This window comes from Lichenostomus cassidix, chromosome 1 (genome assembly GCF_008360975.1).
Source record: "Lichenostomus cassidix isolate B80296 chromosome 1, HeHo_3.0, whole genome shotgun sequence".
Classification (NCBI taxonomy): Eukaryota; Metazoa; Chordata; class Aves; order Passeriformes; family Meliphagidae; genus Lichenostomus; species Lichenostomus cassidix.
In genome coordinates this window covers 39,245,203-39,270,766 of record NC_139479.1, presented here as the reverse complement: position 1 = coordinate 39,270,766, position 25,564 = coordinate 39,245,203, and the positions used below count along the sequence as shown (strand labels likewise).

Here is a 25,564-nt window from a genome sequence, read left to right as displayed (position 1 = left end):
GTGCTGGAGTCACTCTAGAGAAGGATAAGGAAGCTGGGGAAGGTTCTGGAGCACAAGGCTTATTAGGAGCAGCTGAGGGAGCTGGGGTTGTTTAGCCTGGAGAAAGGGAGGCTCAGGGGAGACCTTATCACTCTCTACAGCTGCCTCAAAGGAGGCTGTAGCTAGGTGAGGGTCAGCTTCTTCTCCCATGTAGCAAGTGATAAGACAAGAGGAAATGGCCTCAAGTTGGACCAGGGAAGGTTTAGATTGCATACTAGGAAAAATACCTTTTCTTTATAAAAAGAAGAAATTCAAGCATTGGAACATGCTTTCCTATGGAATGGTAGAGTCACCATCATGGGAGGTATTTAAAAGATGTGTGGATATGGCACTCAGGACATGATTACTGATGGACTTAGCAGTACTGGGTTAGCAGTTGGACCTGATGATCTTAGAGGGCTTTTCCAAATGAAGCAATTCTATGATTCTGTGCTAAGAGGAAAATTTGAGCTGAAACACAAAGCATTAGACATATCAGGAGTGATAATGCTAATTCATACAGAATACAGCATGGTGTAATGTGCTTGCAAGATAAGAGAAAAACCACCAGCAGCGTAAAGAAGTCTTTGGCTAAATCACATTAAAAGATTTTAGAGAATAGTTATATGTGAGGCTGACAATATTTACGATATAACTCCCTCTCATTCTCCATGTAGTGCCACTAGAAAGTCATTTAAGGTGGAAAAGGAGAGTAAGGTGGGAAGTAAAAGCTTGTTGATTATGGGGTCAGAGAGAACAAATTCAAAAGTAACTTGAAAGCCAGGAAGACAATTTTGATAATGGATTAGCAGTTGAAAAATGCTGAAAACATTGTAGAAATCATGTAGAGGTGAAGTCTTCTGTACTCCTGACTCTGAAGAAAGCCCTACAAGAGGTATGTTAAGCTCGTCTGTGTGCACAGACCTAGGGGTTCTGAACTGCATTTTAAAGAATCCAGGCCTGTGTTATTGGAGATGTTGCAAACTTAGGTGGGTTTATGGCTTCATTAAAGAAAAGAAACTTGCCTTTTATTTGAGTTAGGATTAAAAGCAGACCCTGAAGATTTATGAGTCTGGGATGAGTAAAACCGGAAGGAGGGAGCTTTTTTCCAAGATGGGGATAAACGGGACAGTTTTCAAAAGGGAAATTCTCAAAGGTTTTGTAGTATTTCTGCCATTTTAAGGAAGGATTGAGAGCAGATGGGCTGAATGAGGGGGTGGAAATCAGACAGTATCAGTTTTCAACTCTTTTCCACCTCTGACCTTCAAAGTAAAAAATGTCATCATGTGTCTGCGGGCAGTTTGGGTCAAAAAAGCTACTGCTCTGTCATTCACAGATGCTTTGGCTCCACATTTTCAGTGCCTACACAAGGCTATTGCTTCCTCTCTGCATTTGCAGGTATATTTGATCCCAGTTTGTCAGAAACACAGTGTTATAAATGTGATCTGAAATCCTTCCTTTTTCTGAAGAGACTTACATTGAACAGAACTGGATTAAGGGTTCATTTACAAGGGCAGAACAGAGGCGAAGATGAAGCAGGTGTATCTGAGCCTGGGTCTGTCATATCCTAGGTCAACTGTGCAACAATGTGTGTGACTGCAGCCTGCATTTAATTTCAGGGCACTGTATTTTAATTTCCCTGACGTTACCAAGGTAGCAGCCTTTGTTCCTGTTACTCCATCAGGTTTGCAGGCAGAAGCTGCTATGCCTGTTCAGTGAAAAAACTAATAGCAAGATTTTCAGAGACGTTCCAAGAATAGCAGGCAACTAGATAGTAATTTGGCACCCACAGATAGATTGCCTGCCCCTCACCCCCACACCTGCCAAAAAAAAAGGAAATTTCACTGAATGGGCTGCAAAATGGAAGGTGGGTGTGCCATACTGTTGCACACACAGTGTTGAATAACTGCAGCAGATGGGAGCAGCTTTGAGGAGGAGGGAGACAGAATGTGTCTCAAACTGCTGCAGAATTAGAGGAAGACAAATGTTTCATAACCCCATGAAGTGGATTACTAGCCTGTGTTCAAACAAGCAAACAGAACCATCTTTCTGATTTTCTCTCAAAGGTTACCATGTGGGGCATGGGCCTGGATAGGAAGCTATTGCTTGGCTGCTCCGTGGAAAGGCACCTGAGCGCCATGAGGGAGGGAGATGGATGAGTTCTGCTGAATTAGCGCTGCCCTGCCTGTTACCCTGCCCTTGTCCCCACACAAGTCAAGGTAGCACTGATGGCTCCATCTCTTCACTTAACATCCAACAACTTACTTGTTTGTTGGGAGAAATCCTTGGGCTTCTTCTCACTTATCAAATAACATAGAGAAGAGTAATGTATGGAAGGTAATGTAGTGGGAATCTGAATGATAAAACCATGACACAGGTTGCAAGGAATTATGTTTGCTTCTCTGCCCTCTTCCCAGCTTCTGGATCTTTTGTAGTGACTAGGTTATTCAGATGTAATATAGTGTTTTAACAGACTTTTCTTAAAATTCTCCACAGCTGAGATTGGGGATTTTGATGAAACCATAGATCGTGAACACTTAGCGAAGAACAAGTATATACCTCATCAAGAAGCACTAGAAGACAAAATCATGGAATTTCACCGTAACCACATGTAAGATCTTTTTGTTCTTTCTATTTGCTTTCTTTTCCTCTAGAGTAGTTCCAGCTGTAAGTATATGCTAGATCTGAAGTACAAAAGAGATTTGGACCTCTGAGTTTCTCAAAGGTTGCTTCTGAAAAACTGTTAAAGCTATGAACTTTCTGAAGGTTACTCCTGCCTTTTTCCCATCATCATAACAAGATGTTTAAAGCGCAATTGATTCGATATTCATTCAAGCATGCTGTTATTTTACAGTCTATTTCATACAAAATGCTTCACTGCTGATTTTGTGCATGCAGGTATGATTGCAAATCATGACTGATCAGTCAGGCACTTCTGACAGTAGTCTTTTGGTTTCAAGGACACTTAAGGTTGCCTTTCAACCTTTCCATGCTGTATTTTGAAATAGGTGGAGAAGGGGTTTAGTGCTAGTTTTAGGAAATGCACAGAATACTTGCAGAATTAAGGATTTGAGGGAACAGAATTCAAGATGATGCAAATTGGTATCTTAATGTCTGGAGAAAAGACCAGTACTAAGAAAATGGCGAACAGAAGTACCAATAAGGCGTAGAAAAGTATTTTTTGGCTGTCAAGAACACTTCAAGATGTGAACAGTGTTATTTTTGAGCTAGATTGAATAATAGGTGAGTGGTAGTGATTTCTATGGCAGTAATAATCAAAGCTTTGCGTAATTTCATCACAATTAATGGGGTGCTTATGGCTTCCCAACGTTTATGGTAAGGTTTTAATGCCTTCTGTTTTACTTCATTTTGGTACTACATTCACTTTTACAGTGAATAGCATCATTATACACTTCCATTCATGATTTTTTTTTTTTAGGAAGATGGCATGTTTTCCAGTGGAAAAAACAAAGGGAGGTAGTAAATTCTGTTAGAGCTAATGGTTTAAAATCTGGCTGTATCAAGTGTCTCAAAATTGGAGCAATCAAAATTTATAATAGACTGTAAAATCTATGTATTCTTTGATATTTATTTAGACTAAGTTGTGTTGTCCCAGCTGATGTAAGTCTGGGGACATAGAAGAACCATACAGATATTATACCTTTGACAGTCCCTTTGACAGTCTCTTTGATCAAATGTCTCTTTGTTCTCTGGAGGACCTCTTGAACTCTATTAAAAGGTGTGACAAGCTTGTGAGTGTTCTCTGTTTTCTTTCTCAAGGGGACAGACACCAGCAGAGTCTGACTTCCAGCTTTTGGAGATTGCCCGTCGACTGGAGATGTACGGAATACGTTTGCATCCAGCCAAGGACAGGGAAGGGACTAAAATCAACCTGGCTGTTGCCAATACAGGCATTCTGGTGTTCCAGGTTAGAGCTGCTCAGGACGGGATTTTGTACTTCATAAAGCAGAGAGATTTCTGACAGCAGTAAGAATTCAGGAACTCAGCCAGGTCTACAAGTATTCAGTTGGGAAAATGCAGGAACTTCCAAAATTTTTCTAATGATCTTAAACCTGTTATAGCTGCATTGGGTCCTTAGCTTCCAGGGGCTCTTACCTTGCATGCATGCACAGTGTAGATCTCCATCTGCACCCATAGTGTGCTGTTCAAGATGCAAACTGAGCTGTGGCTCACAATTTGAAGGTTGGTTATGCTGGCTTCTCCTGCATGTAGGAGCAGGTAGGTCTTGCAGGCATGGTGTATATTAAATGGGCGAGAAGCAGAGACAAATAAAACAACAGACAGCTAGAATGCATGCATAAGGATGTAGGCAGTAAATATGAGCTCTCTGTAGTGTTACTTTGTCAGAGTTTTTACAATTTTCTTGACCAGCTTTGGCCATTGTACCTTTGCTGAATCCATGAATCTTACTTCTCTTCCTTAAAGGTCCAAAGTACTTTACTTCTGTTTCTTTCCTCTCCTTTCCTACCCCAGTCAGTCTAGTAAATATTCATAAAGTATTGTTAGTAAATTCATCAAATTCTCGTTCTGCAGTTCCCCTTACATAAATACTGGGTTTTTACAGTTGTGAAGTTACAGGTAGTCAGCTGGTGTAAACTGCTTTTACTTTAGGTGTTTACCTCACTCTGTGTTAAAAACAGTAAGTAAGCTGTTCCTTAAAATGTCCCTTTTTACAACTGTCAAAAAGACTATTCATTTTAACTGTTTGACTATAATTAAAATACTAGTATTTACAGCCTTAGAATCCTTTTATAAAGAAAAGTAACAGCAACAAACAAACCCTGAAATGTCTGACCCAAATGCTGCGAGATCAGAATTAAAAAAACCCAAACAAACAAACAAACAACCAAAAAGAGGCAGCAGATTGAAAAGATCCCTGATCAGCTAAATGAGTTGGTAGTAGAACCCCAAAACTGAAGCATAGGTTGAAGCATGGGAACACTGGGATGTTGTTAGAAATGCATGTAACTCATGAAATTGTATGCTCAGGCCCTTCCCCTGCTCTCCCACAGCATTTTCATCAGCTGAATTAATGAAGTCCCAGGCCTTGTAAATTAAAACTGTTTTACAAGGTGGTAGTATGTGTTCACAGAAAGCATCATGGACCTCAGAGTCCCAGCTGACAGCTGAGATCCTTAAGTAAAGTGCAGCTGCAGGTTGATGGCCCGAGGCTTGATTTGTCAAGCTCTGAAGTAATCTCTTCTTGGCCTGATGTGTTTGGGACTTTCAAAACAGTTTTGTTTTGCTTTCAAAGTTTCTGAAAAGCTTGAAAATTTTACTGTGTCAAGCTCCAAGACTGAATGCTGAAAAGGAAGTCGGTCTCTGGCCTGCTGGAGTCTGCCCAGCAATTGGTGACTGTCAGTAGGCTTAGGGCTTCATTCAACCACTTCATAGGTCAAGAGCTAGGTTCTTACTTTTATTTTGGTTATAACTGGTAGAAATTGAAATATGAGGATCTCGTTAGAATGACCCCAATGAAAATAAAAGTTCACTCACAAATGTCATAAGTTGTAGTCAGACTTATTATAAAGCCTGCCATTTATTTAGAAATCAGCGTCAGTGCTGCTGATTATTTTAAGTAGATTAATTATGTGATTCTTAGACAGCTGGTTGACTTAGCAGAGATCATTACACTGTCATTACTCCTACAGCTGTCTGGTGATGGTGCCCAAATCAACGTGGGTCTCTGCATTTAGGCATCCTGTAGTAGTTCTGTGAAAATTCTTTGCTGTGCTCTAGGAATGTTTGTATTGACATCTTCATTGAACAAACTGCTGTAATGAATGTTTAACACCTCCGCTACCTGCTGACATAGATTAAGAATTAAACTTCTGGAGGGGAGTGGCTGATGAAGTAGTGGCTGGGAGTTGGAGTATTATGAAGGGGAGTTGGAGTATTACAAAGATAATTTTCTTCTTGCTGTTTGCTTATGGTATTGGTTGCTTTTTCCCAGAAAATAATTCTGTGGTTCTTCAGAGACAAGTAATTTGCTTAGATTGCTTTTGCTTCTGGTGCTCCCTATGAAAGGTCAAAATACCCGAAGTGTTTTGTACTTCCAATACAAAACTTGCAGTTCCTTGTTTTCTCCACAGTTAAGCAATATTTAAGGGGATATTCATTTTGCCCTGCAGACACACAGAGAGGGAGGAAATCTACCTCATGAAAGTAAGGTGACAGGCCTGGATTCCCTGCATTATCTGTCACTGTTGGAAATAGAGTGAAGCACCTTTGGAAGGTGATTTAGACCACAGAAAATCTTGAGTCTGCACAGTGGCACAAGATAACAAAAACTGGTCCACCCTGTCTTGTGCAGTGATACCGGCTTGGATATTTTCACAATAACTCACTATACCTAGTCCTGTATTGCAAGAATTTAACCATAAATGCCTGCCTTCAGTCATGGCACCAGATGTTTATGGTTTGCATTATCAGAGGATGAATTAGAAGAAATGTCATTGTTTCAAATTAAGTGAACGGATTATTAATTTATGACAAGCTTTCTTTAGTGGTTTAGATTTTTCCATTCAGATCTGGAATGATTAAGCCCTGCTGGCTTTGTTCTCTGTAGGGTCACACCAAGATCAATGCCTTCAACTGGGCTAAGGTTCGAAAGCTGAGCTTCAAGAGGAAACGTTTTCTTATCAAACTACGGCCTGATGTGAACGTAAGTCCTTGTCAGGAATTGATGAAGTTGACAAAAGGTTATTTGGTAAATTTCTACTCACAGATCACATGTGGTTTTTACCACCTCATGAATATTTTTTAATTGCTTTTAATTAATTACTTATGTTCAGTGTTGGTACTGTGCACATCAACCTGACATCTCAGGTGAGCAGTCCTAGCAAAGGACATGTAAACTGAATTAATCATAATAGAATGTCCCAGAGTCATCTTCTGGCTGTGACTCTTGTACTCTATCATCAGTTCTTAAGGTATGGCATGTAATCAACTTCTCATTAACATTCAAACCACTGCGTTATCTCTGTCATATTTGTCAATGAAAGGAAGTTTGAGCAATAGCACTGATACTGACAGACAGACCAGTGATGTCTCAGAGTCAGAAGGATAGGGAAAGCCATGAAAGCCAGTAAGTTGGGAAAGAGTTTTGGTTTGTTTTGTTTTTTGTAGTGTAGCACCTGATTCGTCAATGCATTTCTCTAATCTGTATTGCTTACCGGCTTACATTGCAAATGCTATCCCAATTTTCAGAGTTCATTCCAGGACACCCTGGAATTCCTTATGGCCAGTCGAGATTTTTGCAAGTCTTTCTGGAAGATCTGTGTGGAGCATCATGCCTTTTTCAGGCTTTTTGAGGAACCTAAACCAAAGCCTAAACCTGTTCTTTTTTCTAGAGGTTCTTCATTTAGGTTCAGGTAAGATGTGCATTCTTTCCACCTTTGTTGCCTCTCCATTTCAAAATCACATCCATAATGGTCTAGGGTTAAACCTGTTATTTTCAGCTCACCTTTTTTACATTGTAGTTTGCTCTTTTATATTTTCCATTGCGTCTTCTCAGCCAGATTAATGCAAAGAACACTGTAGGGGAAAACCCTGCAGTAATTTTATAGTTGCTGTTGCAAAGTAGCTTTCTGGAGGTAAGATATAAAGCATATAGGGTCCAGCTGGTTTTGCATATGAAAATTCGCTTGTGTCCTAAGCAACACTAGCTAGCAATTTTTTGGGACTCTGAATCTTCTGCTGCTAGGGTGAAGGTCTTTCCTATGTATCGGAGTAGGGATTTGTATTTTTGTTGCATGTCCCTGTGATAAACCCATATTTATTCAGTTAAAAGCAATGGCTTTATGCAGGGACCTTTATGCTTGCAAAGGATTTCTGTGAGATGACTACCTATGCTAAGACCAAGTCTACCTGTGATACTGTTAGACCTGTAGGAAAGCTTTTAATAGTTGGATATTGTGTTGGGCTTTTTTTCCCCCCTTACACTGGCAGAAGTGTCATTGTAGATATTTTATTGTGTATGCCAGGGGGGAAATCCTTCTATTCATACAGTTTATTTTGTTTGTGAAGTTGATACAAGCAAAACAGCCAGAAACTCTCTTTGCTGAGATGAATGATGCACTCTAGATGCCTTGCACAAGAACACAGTGTATATATAGCCATTCTAACTCTCTTCCCACTTTGTTTGCTGCCTGCAAAGTAAATCAATTAAGATGGAAGGACCTGTGTTGGGTAAACAAGCTATAACTTGTTAAGATTCTGCCTGAGTAGACAGAAAACTGTAGGTGCATTCAGCTTACCTCCTGCTTTGGAAAGCAGGTTTTGACTACATCCTCCATCCCCTGTGATCTGTGTTCCTATATTCAGTAACCTTTTCCTTGAAAGGCCTTGAAAGTCTCTAATGAATTGGAAGAATTTGGCTCTCAGTTGAGCATTCTTGAGGTATGGGTTTCCTGTGCTGCTCTCAGTTTTGCTTTTGAGTTCATAGCTTTGCACAAGAGATGGTGCTGGGCTTTCTCACTACTTTGCATCCTGTAGCAGAAGGGCAGAAAGGGATTTCCAGCCTAAATCTCTGCAGAAAAGGTGTGTTTCTTAGTAGCAGCCAAGTAATGAAGTGCATGTCAGGGGGTTTCATCTTGCTTCCAGGGTTTACCAATATCAGATAAGGCTGGTATTTGACGAAAAAGGATTCAAGAATATATCTTTTCATGAGAGGAAAACTTAACCCCTTCTTCACTGTAGTGAAGTCATTGTAGTGACTTCCCAGTAATATAGTACCCTACAGGGCCCACACAACTGAATTTAGGCAGGCCTGAAATGGTATCAAAAAGTAGCTGCATAGCAAAAAAAACCAGCAACAACAACAAAAAAGTAAATAACATGCAAAATTGTAAAAATCTGTGTGTATCTGATCAGGTCACCTTCAGTATGATCTTAACATGAGCTTCTGCTAGGGAAAGTGAAAGTTTTGGTAGTGACAAATACTTTTCTGATTGCTGTGACTTTATATTCAGGCCACATACATGTTTATGATGACCAGGTGATATATCATATTAAATATTTTAACTATGGTTTTCTTTCAGTGGTCGGACTCAGAAGCAAGTTCTTGACTATGTTAAGGAAGGAGGGCACAAAAAAGTGCCGTTTGAAAGGTGAGAGGAAATAAATGAATTATCCCAATGTGTTACAATTTAAGAAAAGTCAAGATTTCAAGTTAGTTATAGTCTAAGATCTTGGCATCAGTCCAAGGAAAAAATTCCTTCTCTTCTGGTTTGACAGTTTATCACATGTGTTATATCCCTGTGGTCCTGAATGTTTTGGCAGAAGTTTCATAACATACAGTTTACTTAAAATCAATAGTCTTCAATCTGTTTTTCTGCAGTGAGTGTTCTACTATCACAGGTAACCTTCTCCCAATTTGATTTGCACCCTCTTTGCTGGGATGTGGTTAATGTATGTGAACAGACATATTCAGCTCAGAATAAAACTTAAAGTAAGGAAAAGTACAGCCGAGCTCAAGGAAGAGGTCTCCAAGGAAACTGAAACTCTTCCAGCTTGCTAGAGCCAGCTCTGCCTGAGCTCATCTTGCTCATGGTGAGCCGAAAGTAATGGCCAAAATGTCACAAAGACTATGACAACAGTTCATTGCTTATCAGTCATGCTTACCTGATAGACCATTTTTGCTTCAGTGCCTCTCCCTGTCCTCACAGTGGTACGTTTGCAACACATAGCACATCTAAATTTCACAGAAAGGAGGAATGTTAATTTGTTTTGGAGCAAACTTTTATGAAAGCTGCTGCTCAAAGGTTTTGTTTTAAAAGAGATATGTCTCTTGATTGCTGTTTGTAGAAAAAAAAAAACACCTGAAATAGCTCTTCATGTGATTTTCCTTTTATCTCCAGGAAACACAGCAAGATTCATTCCATCAGGAGTCTGACTGCACAGCCTTCAGAACAGCATGCAGAGGTGCCAAAACAAGTCAGTGATGTTGATGAAACCCTGGAAATGAAATCCTTTTAAACAATTCTTGTTAGATTACCCTCCACTGATTGCTGTTTTGAAACCCTAGGAGCATAGTTTTCTGCTCACTTACCATTTAACTGGGAGCTAAGGAGCGCTGGGTGTCATAAGCTTTAGGTTCTGCAGAGTAAAATAGCATTGCTTACAGACAGCCAGAAAAATATAAATAGTGAGCTTGTCTGAGCTGTACTAATGACCATGTGAAAAATTGCAGCCCTCAGTGTTACTGCTGGGGTCCTATGTTGTAGCTGGCTATTGCATCTGGGGAAAGTGTAATTACTTTTCTTTGCTGGGAGGTCTTGGTTGCCCGTTTCAAGGTGTTAGGTTAACATTAGCCAGGTATTAACCAGGGAGGAGAGCAACTATTTCCTCAGGAAAATTGCAGCTCTGGCCTTCTAAGCCATTATCTCTGGTAGATACCTTATGTATTTATGTTAATAGCTGCTATGTGTTAGGAGTTCACAAATCCAGAAGGCCAATAGTGGTGAGGCTGCAGCAGCTGCATGTTCCCAGCTCCAGCTGGTAGTAAGGCTGAGCAGGGATTCACTGTAGGCACCTGCAGGAATGCACACTTACAGTGCATATAGCCATAGCCACACATATAAACACAAAACCAGCACTCCCACAAGCACAGTCAGTGCCAGTGGCCTCACCCTCTTCCGCTCTTTGGCTCTGGTCTCTCCAGTTGCTGGCATCCCAAACACACCAAACACATGGGCTGATGGCTCTCCTGGGACAGCCTTCAGAGGAGACAGGTCAGGCAGCTTCATTTTCCTGACTAGGTTGTTGTGATTTCTCCAGCTGCCAGCATTTCTCTGTGCTCATCAGTGTCTGTGGAGGTGAACCTTTGATCACATAACCTTATGTTAGGTAGAGCTTAAATGGCAGGAGCAAGCTACTAGGTTAATGTATTTAAGAATGCTACCTGAACCTTCACCTTCTGTGCATTGCTTCTTTTTGATATTCACAGGCTCCCTCCTTTCTGCAAATTTAGGAGCTTCAGAGAATTCCATTATAAGTAGAGCCCATTTCAAATAGCTTGTAGCATTTCAATATTGCTAAGGCAAGCTCAGGTAGATGGAGCATGGCTGCTGGGCAGATGTGTGCAGAAAAACCAGCCTATGAGCTAGTGGCAGGTGCACTGCAGGGAGTGAATGTAGGGTGCTCAAAAGCCCACATGTGACTTTCTTAGTGTATCTAAGTAGGCTGTGCAGTATTTGTCTTATGTTTTTATCTTTTCCTCCAACTTCCCAGAGTAGTGTGAACAGGTTAATGTTCTTAGGATGTTGATGGCTGCCTTAGGGCATGAAAACACCTCAAATACCCCTTTTCACATTATCACTGCATTCTGTCTGCTTTCTCTTTCCTTGTTTAGCCTATGCATTTTTTCTGTTCTTCAAGATCTCTTTTTTAAATTCTAATGAATTTTGAGGCTTGGGTTACCTCTTCTGTTTTTAAGAGACTCCTATGTTGCTGCTGATGCAGTGCAAAATTCTGGTGCGTAATTACATGTAGTCTTTTCCCTCTGGCTCCTGTCCCTTCCAAACCTCTCCCCTCCCAACCCTCCCTCCCCTTTTGTCTTCCCCTTTGTCTCCCCCTCGCCTTCCCTCTGTTATCTTTCCAGAGTGCTAGAGCCCATGGAGAAGACAATGATGCTGCAGCAGTGCAGAGCTGCCGGCAAGGAAAGGAGTTGAAAACTTCAACAGAAGACACTGGACAGCACAAGAGCCCTTCCTTGAAGAAGAGTCCAAAGGAAGGCAGAAAGGTGGATGGAGCAGTGGTCTCAACAGTGGAGGAAGAAGAGGAACCTGCTAAGGACAGGATTCAGCAGAACAGACCTCAATCACAGCAGCCAAGCACAGGTCCAGCTTCCAGGGCTGCTCATGGCAGCAGCACCTCCATTCCTTTCATTGACTGCAGTGATGTAGATAGCGAGTATGATCTCCTCAGAGGACAAATAACCCGGTCATATTCCCAAACAAATGACAATTATGAGGGTGATTTGACCAGTGGTGCCTATATTCACTACAGAGATGAAAATCGCAATAGAACTAGGTACAGGGATTCCTCAGCTTCTCTAAAGTCTTCCCAGTATCCCTCTGAAGAGTACCTTGACGATAACGCAGCTAATCTCTCCTTCTACACTGGGGGAAGCCCCAGGATGCCAAGGCATAGCTCTCTTATTGATGAAATGTTTAGAGGGCCAGGGAGCCGTAGTCCGCTGGCCACTCCATTGCCTCCCAGTAGCAAAGAGTCAAGCCCTAACATGAGCCTGAGCAGAACTGGCTCTCAGGGTTATGTCTCAGAAAATGGGAACAACTGCAGGGTGAGGACTGGGGAGGAGGACAGCCACGCCACTAACTGCCATGGGTATTGCAGATATTCTCCAGGTTCTCAAAGGCCTCGTGCACAGAAAACGCAAAATCTCTGCAATAAGTCAGTTACAGATCCATTTATCCTAAGCCAGATATCCTCAACCCCTGGGCAGGAGTATAGATCAGAGAGATACTGCAAGGGAGGTGGGGTGGCTAAGATGTCTTCTCCAGAAGGCAAAATGATGGCCAACGGTATGCCAGCTGGGGCACAGTCGAAGCAGAGCCCAGTCATGCAGTCACTACGTGCCAGTGGCATGATGGATCATATGGCTGCAATCCAGATGATGGAGGGCTCCACCAGCAGTGGGACAGAATCTAGTGATTCTGACTCAGAAGTCATTAATCCCTTCACTCACCCCCTGGTGTTTGGAAACCCCGTCGTGCTGAGCTCCTCTCCCATGCCTAGAAATAAGTACTCCTTTGGAAGCCTTCAGCTGGATGAGGAGGTAGAGGAGGATGTGTCTATTGGCCTCAGTGATGAAGATGGTGTGCAGGTCTTCAGCTGCTAGGGACTAGGGTGTATGAGACCAGGGGATACTGTAATTGCTCCCTAGAGTGGTTGCATCTCCTGGGGCTCATGATGAGTGGCTGGTAATTATTTCAGTGCATGGGCTATTTCAGATGTTATCGTTGTACAGACCAGCCAGAGGGAAAGCATGCTAGAATACAATAATAAGTCTCAGTGATGCTTAACAGTTTGCATCTCCTCTGAAAGGCAGGAGGAGGGGAAAATTATTACTCATTTAGGTACCTCTGTAAGACTTTATGCACTCACCTATTCTTGTATGAAGTCATGGTTTAGGTGTATGTCGTAGCTGCTTTGACACTTGACTAGTTATTTTAACAAAACAAGCAAAAATCAAATTAAGTAGGTACATTGTGCTCTTTTGTATGTCTATTACAATCCTTTTTTCTCTCCCATATCAGGAGAGCAACTTATGAGTGCCTCAACAGAGTTAGGAGGAAAAAAACCCAAATTTGCGGCCAAATGCAGGCAGCTTGATATTCAAGACCAAGACTTGTTGAAATCTTGAAATATGCTGGAAAATTTTTTCATAGCAAGAATGTGTCTGGTCTACTCATCTTCATAACGCATTTTATAATCTGATGAACTAAGGGTAAAAATCAGGCATGTATAAAATGACAGTATTGTCAGGAAAAATGACTGTATTGTCTTTTTCTTCAGTGGGTTCAATCAGGCTGATTTGATGACGGAGATGTTGAAACTCCAAACTCTTCCTTAGGAAAGAAAGAGAGTAGGATGAAAGATACAATTCAAGTGAAAAAATCTTTGATCAAAACAGCTCTAATGAAGAGTGGTATGAGTATTACTTGCAGGGCAATCCTTTCTATCCTTTATCAGTTTAATATAGAGATATAATGCAAGAATTTTTTTAATCGCTTATTCTGTCAGTGAAATTATTATAGAACCATCAACTTTCTGTGGTGGGTGGTTTGAAGATGGTGGCTATTTAATTTCATTTTTTGCTTTGATCACAAAAAATCTTTATCTGTGCAGGATCCAATTAGTCTGTTGTAGGCTACTTTTTTAGGAGTGCCACCTCACAAATTTTTCATCCCCTGACAAGAGAATGACAAGAATAACTGTTCTAGGCTGACTGTCTCCTGTTCTATCTATAGAGTGGATATGGGCAGAAGGACAAAGAGGCTAATTCTGTGTATACTTCCTTTTCACAGGCTAAAAGTATTGAGAATTAAGGTATCCTAAAACTAAAATCTAATCTTAGTTTCTCCAAGTTAATTAAGAAAATCCAGATGAAAGGTCCTCTGTATGGAAAGTGTCCTACAGTTACTAGAGCTGGCAGACAAGATGTGCTCTTTATGATTGGCCTTATTTTTAACTTTTGTATATTTTTCTTGTGGAAGAATGGAACTAAATCCAAGAATTTTAAGTGATGAACAATAGCATTGACTGAACTGCACGTCACTTCCAGTCATCTGCATCATGCAGTACATGTGTGCAGTGATGATGAATTCATTCACATAAGTACTGATGAAAAAGCGACAGGACTTTGTAAATCTAGACAATATAAAATTTTCAAGATTGTTTTTACAAAAATTATAAAATAAGAAGTCTTTTTAATTTTTCTAATGCCTTGGTCTATGCACACTTTAACAGAGTTTAATCTGAGTGAAGGATATTTAAAAATATACCTACAGTAGTTAGGCATGTGTTGTTACATACTTTACTGTTTTACAAGTAAAATATATCTTTGTGTAAATATAAATATTAACTCTCTCCTTTGGTGTGTTGGTTTTCTTAGAGATTAGATACCTCATTCTTGAGCAGGAATGATTTAAAGCATCTCTTTAGATACTGATATTTTGGGGACAGAGAATATTCTCACTTATTCCTGTAGTTAAAAGCATGAGTCTGCAAACGGCGACATTGATAATTAGGGAGAAGCTTGCTTGTATATGATTCTAAAAGAGGATGGTTTGTGTTTTGGGTTTAGAATAGCTGTAAAATAATTGCCTTGAAGCTCTCAATATATAAGATGAAATATAAGTAGTTGAAGCTCACATCAGCAGGTAGTGTGAACATGGGGGAGTGGGTGCATGACTCTCCTTTTGATTTATTTTTTATTGCCTATGCAGCAAAAGTACCAGTAGGTATAAAGTAAAGTAATAGCAGTTTGGACAGATGAATTAATTGCTTCATTAGCCAGTAAAATTAGGGTTCATGTAATGGATTTTCAACAAAAGGATTTGCAGTCATTTCTGCTGCTTAAGAAAAGTGAATAGATGTCACATTCTTTGGATTTAAGTGAATATAAATTTTTAAAGTAGCGTTTACTATTTTGCATCCTTTCAGATACTGTTTCCAGGCCTGATTCTTCTCTCATATGCCTACAAACATATGGAATTTATAACTTTTTAAGAACAGACCTGCTGGATAGCTGGAGTTATCTTAGTTGCTAATAAAGTATCTCAACAGCTTTTCTTTTCCCACTTCAGTATTATCCTCAAAAATGCAATATGAAGATTTTTCTCTGTTTTCAGTCATCTGGCATTTTTTCAGCTTTGAATGTTTAAGTAGTTGCTGTTTTAACATGTGGAATTCTTCCAGTTAAAAGAAGTAAAGTTTATAAATTACATAGGAAATCATTTCATTTATGATTAATTACTTCTGCAGCATTCAAATGCCAATGAAGCTCCATTTAATATTGGTAGTCAAGGTTTTAATTAAAAACAGTCTGTGGGCCAAATTCCTCCACTAGACATGTGGTTCATATCTGAGCCCTTGCCAAGAATGGTGAAGTGAGAAAGGAGTTTTAAACTGACATTTTCATACAGGATCAGGCCCCTTGGAATTCGTCTGGGAATTTGTTTCTGTGGGACAATCAGAAGGACCTTGCAGACAAAGAACAGAAACCTTTAGGGCAAGACTACAAATGAGATGAGATGGAGGAATTCCTCTTGTGGCTCACAAAGTGCCCATGGTAAGAGGAGCTTGTCAGTTCTAGTCAGTCACTGCAAGCATTTATTAATCTGAATACACTGGACAACAGCAGTCATCTAAGCATGCCTTTGTCTCAAGTATAGCAGGTAGTTACAGGCAAAGTAACTAATGGATTCTCCCACCAATTCCAGTAGATTTTGGAATGTGGCTGATGGTACTTTTGATTCACCATTCTAAACTTTTTATTGTCAATAATGAACTTTCAATCCCATACTCATGAGGTACCCGGATATCCTTAGGCAGTTGCTACAAATGAGGCAGCTGAATCCCTGTGAGATTGAGCAGCTATGTCTAGTCTGAATTGTGTAGTCCTGAATCACCCATTTTCTGTCTTGCCAGAGGATGTGGAGGGAGCCTCTTGTTGGGTTGATGAATCAACTCTGTCCCTATAGTTGGATACATATGGAGACAAGTTGCAAAAGTAGTTAGGGGTTTGTCCATAATAACGCTCAGATCTAGGTAATCTCTGGTTAAAAGGCACTCTGATTCATTCTTTGCTATTCCAACCTCTTGACCACATTCAGCCATCCTCTACAATGGCAGTAGAAAGGTCATGTCAGACAGTTTTAAGTTTTCTCCTACTCAGCAGCTGGTCAAACTTGTGATCTCCTCTTGGGATCTTCGGGATGTTTTTTTCATGTCAGCCTTTCCTAGAATCTAGTTTTCCTCTGTGACCCAGGATATTAAATTTGTCAATAAAGAGATGAAGGAAAGATGGGCAATGGCAAGTTGTTGTAGGAGCTGAGACCTACATAGGATATTGCATGTATGGAGCTTTGAGTAATTGATATCTGAATAGCCTAGATTGCACTGTTTTCAGTTTAAGTCCATATCCCCTAGCAAACATACTTCTGGTGCATGGCAGAGAGGAGTGTTCTCTGAAGATGATTTGCATCAGGTGCTGCCATTTCACCCATAGCTCATAGGCCTTCCTGACAGGCACCATCTCACTAACCATTGCAGTGCATGCTAAATACAAATTGTATCAAAGAAAAACTGGATATTTCCATGGGTGAAAAACATCAACATGTAACTGAAAGCTTTTAGGCTTGCTTTTAGGCTTGCTGTATGAGCCTGTATAGCTCATTTACCTCATGTGAGCTATACAGAGCTGAGATCAGTTATAGGCAGATGAGCATAATGAAAGAGTTGCATATCAATAGTTTAAAAAAATCATATCAGTCCATTAGTTTTCTTCAAGATTAAAGGGAATGCAAAACTAGAAAGAATTTGCTTCACAGAGCAGCACTGGTAATGCTGAACATAATCATGAGAACCCAGTAAAGAGTGAAAAAAACAATGGTTTGTGAATTAGTTTGCTAAATGGCTGATATTCTACTAGACCAGACTGCTTCAGGACCTGTATTTTCTCCCCTGAATATTTGCAGGACTGGGTTTTGTTTGCAGTGCAGCTTTCATTATTTGAAGCAGCTCTCTTCATTCTGAAGCAGGAGCATTCATGCCAGAAGTTCCTGTTCTGACCTCTCTATCTGTACATTCAAGTACTTGGTGGTGACCAGAGAAAGTCAAATAGAAAATTGGTGAGAGAGATCTAAAAGCTGTTTATAGGCCCTCTTTTTCTTCACTAAGAAACAGAGATGTTTTGAATTCTGTCTTCTTCAGTCCCAGTATAAACACACAAACACAGAGTCTCTGTAACCAATAGAAGTTTCTTCTGGAGAACTCCAGGGTCAGGAAGACAAGGAAAATAAAAGAATAGAAAACATCTTATGTACACAAAAAATATCTGGCCCTATTTATATACAGTTCCCTTTGGCATAGTGTGCTTTCCACTCTTTTTCTGAGAGTTTAAAGCCCCAGTAGTTTTATAGGGTACTCAGAGCAAGAATTATGTTGATCAGTTGAACTGATGAAGTAGACCCAATTTTGAATTTTGAAAACCTGTGATTGAGATCTCATCAGTATGATCTAGATGCAATTAGCATGAACTGTGGCTATTTCTGGAACAGTTCTTTAACAGAAAAAAGGATGCCTGACCTATAAATTCTCTCAAATTCCATGTTTGTTTAACTAATCTCATTTGTCTTAATGAGCCGTTAGACTGCTGTCAGAGGTGACTTTAGAATGAGATTTTAATTGCTGCAATTTAACTTCTAATGATGAAAAACAAACTATCAATCTAAGTTTTTCCTGACTTCGACACATGTTTGAGGAAGTTGGGTGTTACAGCCTTGTGCACAGAAATGTGGACCACTGGAGAATCCCTGTCATTCAGCAGCATGGTTGTCACCAGCTGGAAAGGGGAGTGACTGTGAAGGAAAGAGGTTCTCTGTTCAAGCATGTAGTAAGGTGAAGTAAGCCAAAATCCCTTTCAGTCTTCCAATAATGCTTCTCTCCCTCTCTCTAAATAGTGTAGTTTCTTACGGCAGCTTCTGCACACTTTAGCTCATCTCTTTCCTCTTCATTTAGGGGGTCAGTCCTCTTCTCTGTAAAAAATAAGAGAAACCCTATATGTGAAGTAAATTGAATTTTCTGGTACAATTTTCAATATATAGGCCTTTCTTTTCTTAGCTGCTGTCAGACTCAAATAGTAGGAGAGCAGTCCTTTTGTCAGAAACCCAGCTGCTTGTTGGTGTCTCCTGCTTGATGATGATGGTTTTGGGTTTTCTCATGGTAAGTGGCAGATGCACAGCATTAACATCATGAGGACCCAAAGCTTAGACTGGTGTGTAAATTTTCTCAAATGTGAATAGAAGCAGACTCTGGTTTCAGTCAAGCTACATTAGGAAAAATTTTCGTCTGTGCTGTCAGGTTCTAGAAAGGAAGAGAATTTAAATCTTAGGAAACTGACATTAACAAAATCTGTCCTCTTCTGTTTCAGTAGTTTCTATAGTTACTGAAATATGCCTAGACAAAGGCACATATCTTAGTTACTTATTTGTAAAGGAAATAATTGTTGTGCAACATGTGCATCCTGAGCACAGGTATCTTCTGTATTCCTCCCTATGGTTAGGCTGTGTGGTGCCATTGATATTTTAAAATACAGAATTTCTACATAAAAATCAAAGGCATCATATGGGCAAAAATCCTAGTTTGGGTGACATCTAGCAGTTTTACAGAATATTTTGTCTTTTGTTCTAGTTCTGTGTTCTATAAAGAGCACGAAGAATAAGCTTGGTTTATGTTGTTATTAAAAGCAGTGAGCACTTTGTTTTAAATGTTACGAGAACTGGAAAGCCTGTGTGCCTGGCTGAGCTGTGTGTTCACAGGCATGTTTTTCACAAGTATGTGTGTAAATAATGGTGGTGTTATTACAGTAAAGTGGGTAAAGACCTTAGGATCATAAATTTGCATGACATAATGGTGAATAGTTTGCTCAGGAATTTTAAGGTGTAATTTTCATGGATTTTTTTTTTGGTAAAGTTTTGGCCCCCAAGAACCATAAAAATCTGCAGTTCACACTGATAAAAATCAAGTCTAAAGGCAGTAATGATACAGCTGTCACTGACTGAGCATGGAAGGTGGAAGGAAAATGAATGCTTTCTGATTCAAGAGCTTTCAAGCTTGTTAAAATTAGATTAGATGCTTTCTTTAAAATGCTGCAAATCTTGTTTTGAGAAGAGAACATGCTTTTGCCTTTGATGGTTTTCAGCAAGATCAGAGGTAGTTCTTTCTGTTTAGTTCAGAGAATGTTAGAGCTCATGCCTGTTGCTTTTCCACGAGGCACTTAAAAATATTTGATTAGCTGAATCTTTATATTTCCCTGTTCCTGCTAAAAAGATCACCTGGACCCACTAACCAAAGTTCATAAGCTTGGCAGTGTTTCACTTACCCAGCACTTCCTGATTTCTGTGTGTGCACATGCACAGATATTTTTTAAAATAAATCTCGATAGTAAAGATTAATTTTTAAAATTGGCAATTCTGGGGACTTCATTCTCATTTTTGTCATTTGTTTAATACCTTTTAAAGAGAAACATTTTTTGTTTCATTGTATGCACTGTTTTGTCAGCATGTACCTCTCTGGGAGAAAAAGCCTTTTCAATGTTCTGTCTATCCTCAAAGCATGGTGTATCTTCTGTTCCTTGCATTGTTCGGAGCACTGTCTCGATGTCCTTTTACTGCAGAAATGCCTATTTTGTATTGGGAGTACCTAATTCCTCCTCTTACAGTGATCCTGCCTCACGGAGCGCTCCTCGCCTCAGAATTAATGGAAACGCCCAGCAGGTTGTGACTCTCAACTTGAGAAACCACACCAGGTTGCGGGGCAAAAGAGCAGAGGGAAGTGAGGGGAGAAGGTCTCTTTTGCAGGGCATTTGGGCTCTATTGAGCACAATCAGATGAACTTCCTAATGAATTCCCTAATGACCCAGCAGTCAAGGCCGTCTGCCGTGGCTCGTAAGCAGGATCACTGCAGTCCTGGGGAGATGTCTTGTTGAAATGGACAGTATCTGTGGCACAAGCTTACATGGGGGCTGGAAGTTTCCAATTCTGCTGCAGCACCATGTCATGTTGGTTTAAAGACAAACAAAGGCAAACCAACCCAAACCCCGGGTACAACAGGAAAACCTATAGGTTGCTCTATTTCTGTCTGGAGAGATCAAGGCTAAACAAAGGACTGATGCCCAGTGACCTTGTATTCTTCCCAGACTGTAATGCTCACTCTTTGTTCTTAAGACATGAGGATACCCTGATGTAGGCCAACAGCAGTTACTGTCTGATTTCACTCTCACCGCTGTCTAATACTGCAGTACACCAGTAAAGCATGGACCTTTACCAGCTGGAGAGGTTGCTGGCTACTAAACCAACACCAAGCTTGATGAGACTATAAGCATGTCAAGCCATTTAACTGTGTATGCATGGAATTAATTTTTTTATTATTATTTTTAGTCCCACCTGTACCTGAAGGCTTTTACTCATTCTAACTGGTATTTTGCTGTAAAACTGTCACTGGTTTAATTGTTCTGTCCAATTGCTGGCTGATGCTTTGTTCTAAATATGAGGAAATTGGTTCATTGAGAAGGTGCACCATTTTCCCAAATTCTGCTCACTGCCATGGGCATGCATTTTGAAGCTGTGAAGTCAAACTGAACCTTTCTCCCTGTCAAGCTCCTCTTCCAGCCAGGCAGAGTTAGTGGTTATGTGTGACGTTGGATTTCTTCAAAATTTGTTTTTAATTTCTGTTCCTTCTCAAAGTCTTTGGTCCTGTGTTCAGGGATGTTTGTACATGAATTTATGGCTGTTGTGTAACTACTTTCCAAACTAACAAACTGTATCGAGCTTGGTTCAGGTAATGGGGAAGAGAAGTGCAGCTTGATGAATTGGTTCCCCTCAAGCTTTTGTGGAAGTCAGTGGGATTTTGTTCTTGCATTGAGGGCGAACAGAGCAGGACCTCCTTCCCATAACTCTTCAGCAGCACGACTGTGCCTGGTTCACAGCTGGAGAGAGAAGGGATGGACACCCTTATTAAACTCTTCTTCAATCTAAGGTACTTTAGTGATTGGTGAAGTGCATGTGAAAAACTCCTGGTGCTATCTCTCCCCCATGCCATTTTGTACTATGCATTTTCTCTGACCAAAACTTTTAGATACAAGTTAGAGCTATGCAACCACTGTGAAAATGGAAAATTAAGCTAGACTATATGGCCACAGCAGTGGCAGCTCTGTCAGATACTTTCTTATTAAAGAGCCTTCATAAGTGATATGCTCAGTAATGCCAAGGACAAAGGGGAAACAACTTGAGTTTCATCTGCCTGACTGGAGTTTAGGAAACACTGATCTGACATTAAAGCTGAGTAACTGGGATATGGATGTCACTTGCCATCCCCTGCAGAGCAGGCCATGGAGCAGGAGTAAGAGAGAATAAGCCCTGCAACATTCCAGGTACTGAGAAAAATGCTTTTCTGGCTCTTTACATGTTTTTAATTTCTAGTAATAATAACAACCTTGAGAACAATAAAACTCTTTAACAGTTGACTTGATGAGATCTTAACCGGTACATGAAGTTTTCCAGCAGAGTTTCAGTTGCCTTTAATAATGGTTGATGTTTCTCTCAGTTTCCATAATTGAGTCATTTTCACTTCTTGGTACTCCACAGAGAAGGAACATTCCCATAAGCATCTTAACACTTCTGTACTCTTACTCTCTGTTAAAAAACTAGTGTGTATGGATGGGACTTGTTTCTTTTGAAGCAGATGCAGAACACTAAATGGCCTGAGTTTGTTATTCAGCACTTTCAGGAGAAAAGGAATGGAGGAGGAGTATCTTCAAGATATACTGAGTCCCATTTGTCTCCCTTAGAAAGAGGGGAGCTTCCCCATGTTCGGTTAAAGTTTCTAATGAGGGATTTCAAGTCATGCTGCCTACATAGTCAACAAAGAAAGAGGCAGCAGGCAGTTCGGGTCACCTATGATGTTAATTGACCTCTGGGAGAGACTTTCTTCAACTGTCAAGTTTTAACAGTTTTTTTTTTTTATATGAGCCATGTTTTAAAGCAGTGTAACTCAATCAGCCCAACGCTCCATAGGCACTACCCTCAGTCCCTATGGGTTCCCATCTGTGTGTGACAGGAGCCTCGAGTGATGCAGGTACAGCGAGTGGGGTGCATCACGTCTGGCTGGCCGAGTGCAGAGCCCAGCCTGTCCCTCTCTGGCAGGGTAGCCACAGCTTGCCAGCACTCCGTGCTTCCCCACCACCAAATTGCAGCAAGCAACTGATGTGTATTTTGACAAAGGTAGAGCTGTTAAGTGTTGGATTTTAGCTGCTGGCTTCTTTTTGTGTAGCACATGGAATATGTATGTTGGTGGGGAGTGATTTGAGACACGTGTAAAGCTAGGAAGATAACCCATAGTTTCATGTCCTGTGGCCATGTAAGATGCAATTGTAATTTCATAGATTTTTTTTTTTTCCAAGTTAGATTTCAATCAAGTTTTATTTTTTTATCACCTTCCCTACTGCAGCACTTTTCTCCAATGTCTGGAGAATAAACTGGCTCAGTGGAACTGAGAACCACTCCAGGTATTTTGGCATTGATGGGCCAATCTGGCATACCATGGTAAAGTGCATTCTCACTATTTGCTACTGTCATCAGCCAGAGTTGACTTCTCTTCTTAAACCCAAGCTTAGCAAATAATTGAAGCACGTGGATATTAATTCCTACTCACTCCACCAAGGATATAATTTTAGTATATACTTACACAATCCGTAGATAAACTTGTTTTTGTACTTTCTCTTGGTTTGTGTGTATATAGCTGAATTCATTAAATTTGAAAGATGGCCTAAGTCTGAATCTAAATAAAAATCTCTTGAAGTATGAGCAAAGACAATTCCATGTTACCAGCTGCAAGCCTTTTAGACCTCCAGTGTGCAGTAGCATTTGCTATCTGGCAAATGACATGCTAATAATTGCCTGTCAATCAACAAATCCTTTAGGGTGAATTGTAAGGGATTTCAGTACCGTGTAAATAAGATTGGTCTTCTCCCTTCTACTTCTGTTTATATTCTGCAGTGTGTAGTTTATGAGTAGAGCCTGTATGAATATACTCTTCTGTGGCAGGAGATCAGATGAAACACTTGGTTAATTCAGGGTATTTACTCCTCACCTCTGTGAAAAAGAGAAAGTCTTTGCAGCACTGCCATGACCCATCAGCATGACATGTCCTGATTGATTGGTGATGGGGGAGGGAAGACCCTCCATTTTTATTTCCTCATGGCTTACTGACTTTTTCACACCAAAATGAACTTGTTTCCCACCTTCACCAGAGCAATATCCAGTGTGTTGATATTTGTGGCTGTGTTGGTTATAATTAGGCCCCAGAATGTACTAATGTAAGAACATTTTGAGGCCCTTTTGTAATGTAGCCACTTTCTTGTAAGTAGTTCTAATTTTCAGTTGTTCAGCATATTGGCAGGTGGAGTCTAACTGATCTCTTGCTTGTAGGTGATAGTGGTGGTTGGATTTGATCACTGCTCATGCCCACATTGATACCGAAAGGGAAGATGCAGTATTTCTGCCTGCTGCAAAAAAGCTTTGAGAATCTCAGAGATGCATCGACGTGCAAAGTCTTTAATCAATGGGGTGTATATGCAGTGCTGTGAGCCACCAGGCACTTTTTTTTGTGATACTTTCCATACTACTTTTCCCAAGTTACGTCTTCCAACTGTAAGATAGGGTGTCTTTCTAATTCACTGTCCATTTGATATTTTGTAGTTTGAAATACTTGAGTTGTACTGATAAAAATTCCAGTACATCAGAACTTAGATCTAGGATTATAGATAGGTAGGTAGATATGTCAGTATATCTATCTATCACAGATAGGTGCTATTTAACTTCTAGACTACAATGCTGTGAACTTCTCACAGAGGTGCAAATCATTTATTCGCTGTCGTATGACAGGCATAGTGCCAGAATTTCTTTGTTTCCACGTTTGAGGTGAAATCACTTTTCTTATGTCTTTTGTAATGTAGTTAAGTACTTTTAACCTTACAACCTTGCTATTAATCTGTTTCACTATTTCTCAATGATGAATTCCATTTCTTTGGAAAATACTGTATACAGTTGTGTGCTAGTGTCAATAAAATTGACATTTGTGTAACAAGCTGTGGCATTTTCTCAAATTTCACTGAACATTGCTTTAGTGTGAAATTGTTGGTAAATCCTTTCTTGCTAGTTGTAATAATACAGAGCTTTATTTCAGACAAATACTGCTTTGACTTTGATTTATAATAGGCTACATAACTGTCATAAGTACGTAAACTGATAACTGTGCTGTTTTTTCCTTCTCTTTTCAAAGGAATGATTTATAAATGTGAACTGGTTTGGAACTGGAAAACATTCGTGTTCTAGCAATAAATCTTGAGTTCTTCCAGAAAATAAATAGGTTTCACTACTGGCCTAATTATATTCTTTTATATTATATTTACCAGAGTATCTCAGCTGTGTTTTTCAGCAACAGGAACATTCACCTGTCATAACGTAGGGAGGATGTAATTACATGATAGTAAATTGTATTTGACCCTAATTATTTACAGTGATATATGTGTTTTACATTTAATCTTAGACAGCCTTCTAGCTGTGGTAGTCAAGAGCTTGTCACATTTTTTTTTGTTGGATTTTAATGTACAATGCCAAAATGGCACAGACTATAAATGTTCTTCCACATGACAGATTCTTCTTCTAAAACAGGTTTAGATTTTCAGACGTATGGAGGAGGGGATAACTGGGAGAACACTGGGCGTTTTTGGCAAACTCTCTTTTTGTGCAGTCATTAATCTGGCTGCCTCCCAGAAGACAAAATGCTAATTTCAGTAATATTTAATGTAGTGTATATGAATCATGGAAGTGTAATTAATTGTCTAATATTTAAATATTTTTAATCCAAAATGAAATGGGACTTTATATCTGTGAAAATCTGAAATTGTCATGCTTTGTGCATTAAAAGTATTGCTTTTCTTATGTAAATGTAATGCTAGCATTTCCATCCCAAACAATCAGAGGAGCATGGAAAGACCTACAAGGTATAATATACATACTCGTGTTGTGTGTAGAAATTGGGGAACTAGTAGTTTTCTCCCTTCATGTTAGATCTGACTGATCTTAGCAGCAACACTGCTGTAGAAAGCCATCCTTTTTCTCTAGACTACAACTAGATAAATTGGTACTAACTTGTGTCCTGTAGTTCCCTGTGAAGTACTGATTTGAGTGTTTGAAGTTCTGCTTTGCTGGAAAGA

At 40.0% G+C, this 25,564-nt stretch overlaps 1 protein-coding gene across 6 annotated transcripts in view; it reads left to right on the top strand.

Moving 5' to 3' along the window:
* Nucleotides 1-25,564, top strand: part of FARP1 (FERM, ARH/RhoGEF and pleckstrin domain protein 1) — a 202,440-nt gene that overhangs the window by 144,509 nt on the left and 32,367 nt on the right. For 5 of the 6 annotated variants that reach the window (XM_085057395.1, XM_085057391.1, XM_085057393.1 and 2 more), the window contains 7 exons: nt 2,515-2,629; nt 3,799-3,946; nt 6,608-6,703; nt 7,249-7,412; nt 9,081-9,149; nt 9,900-9,975; nt 11,642-11,879. In XM_085057395.1, the coding sequence (XP_084913521.1) occupies nt 2,515-2,629; nt 3,799-3,946; nt 6,608-6,703; nt 7,249-7,412; nt 9,081-9,149; nt 9,900-9,975; nt 11,642-11,879 (906 nt within the window). The remainder of the gene's footprint in view (nt 1-2,514; nt 2,630-3,798; nt 3,947-6,607; nt 6,704-7,248; nt 7,413-9,080; nt 9,150-9,899; nt 9,976-11,641; nt 11,880-25,564) is intronic. The other variant, XM_085057394.1, reaches the window with a different exon arrangement.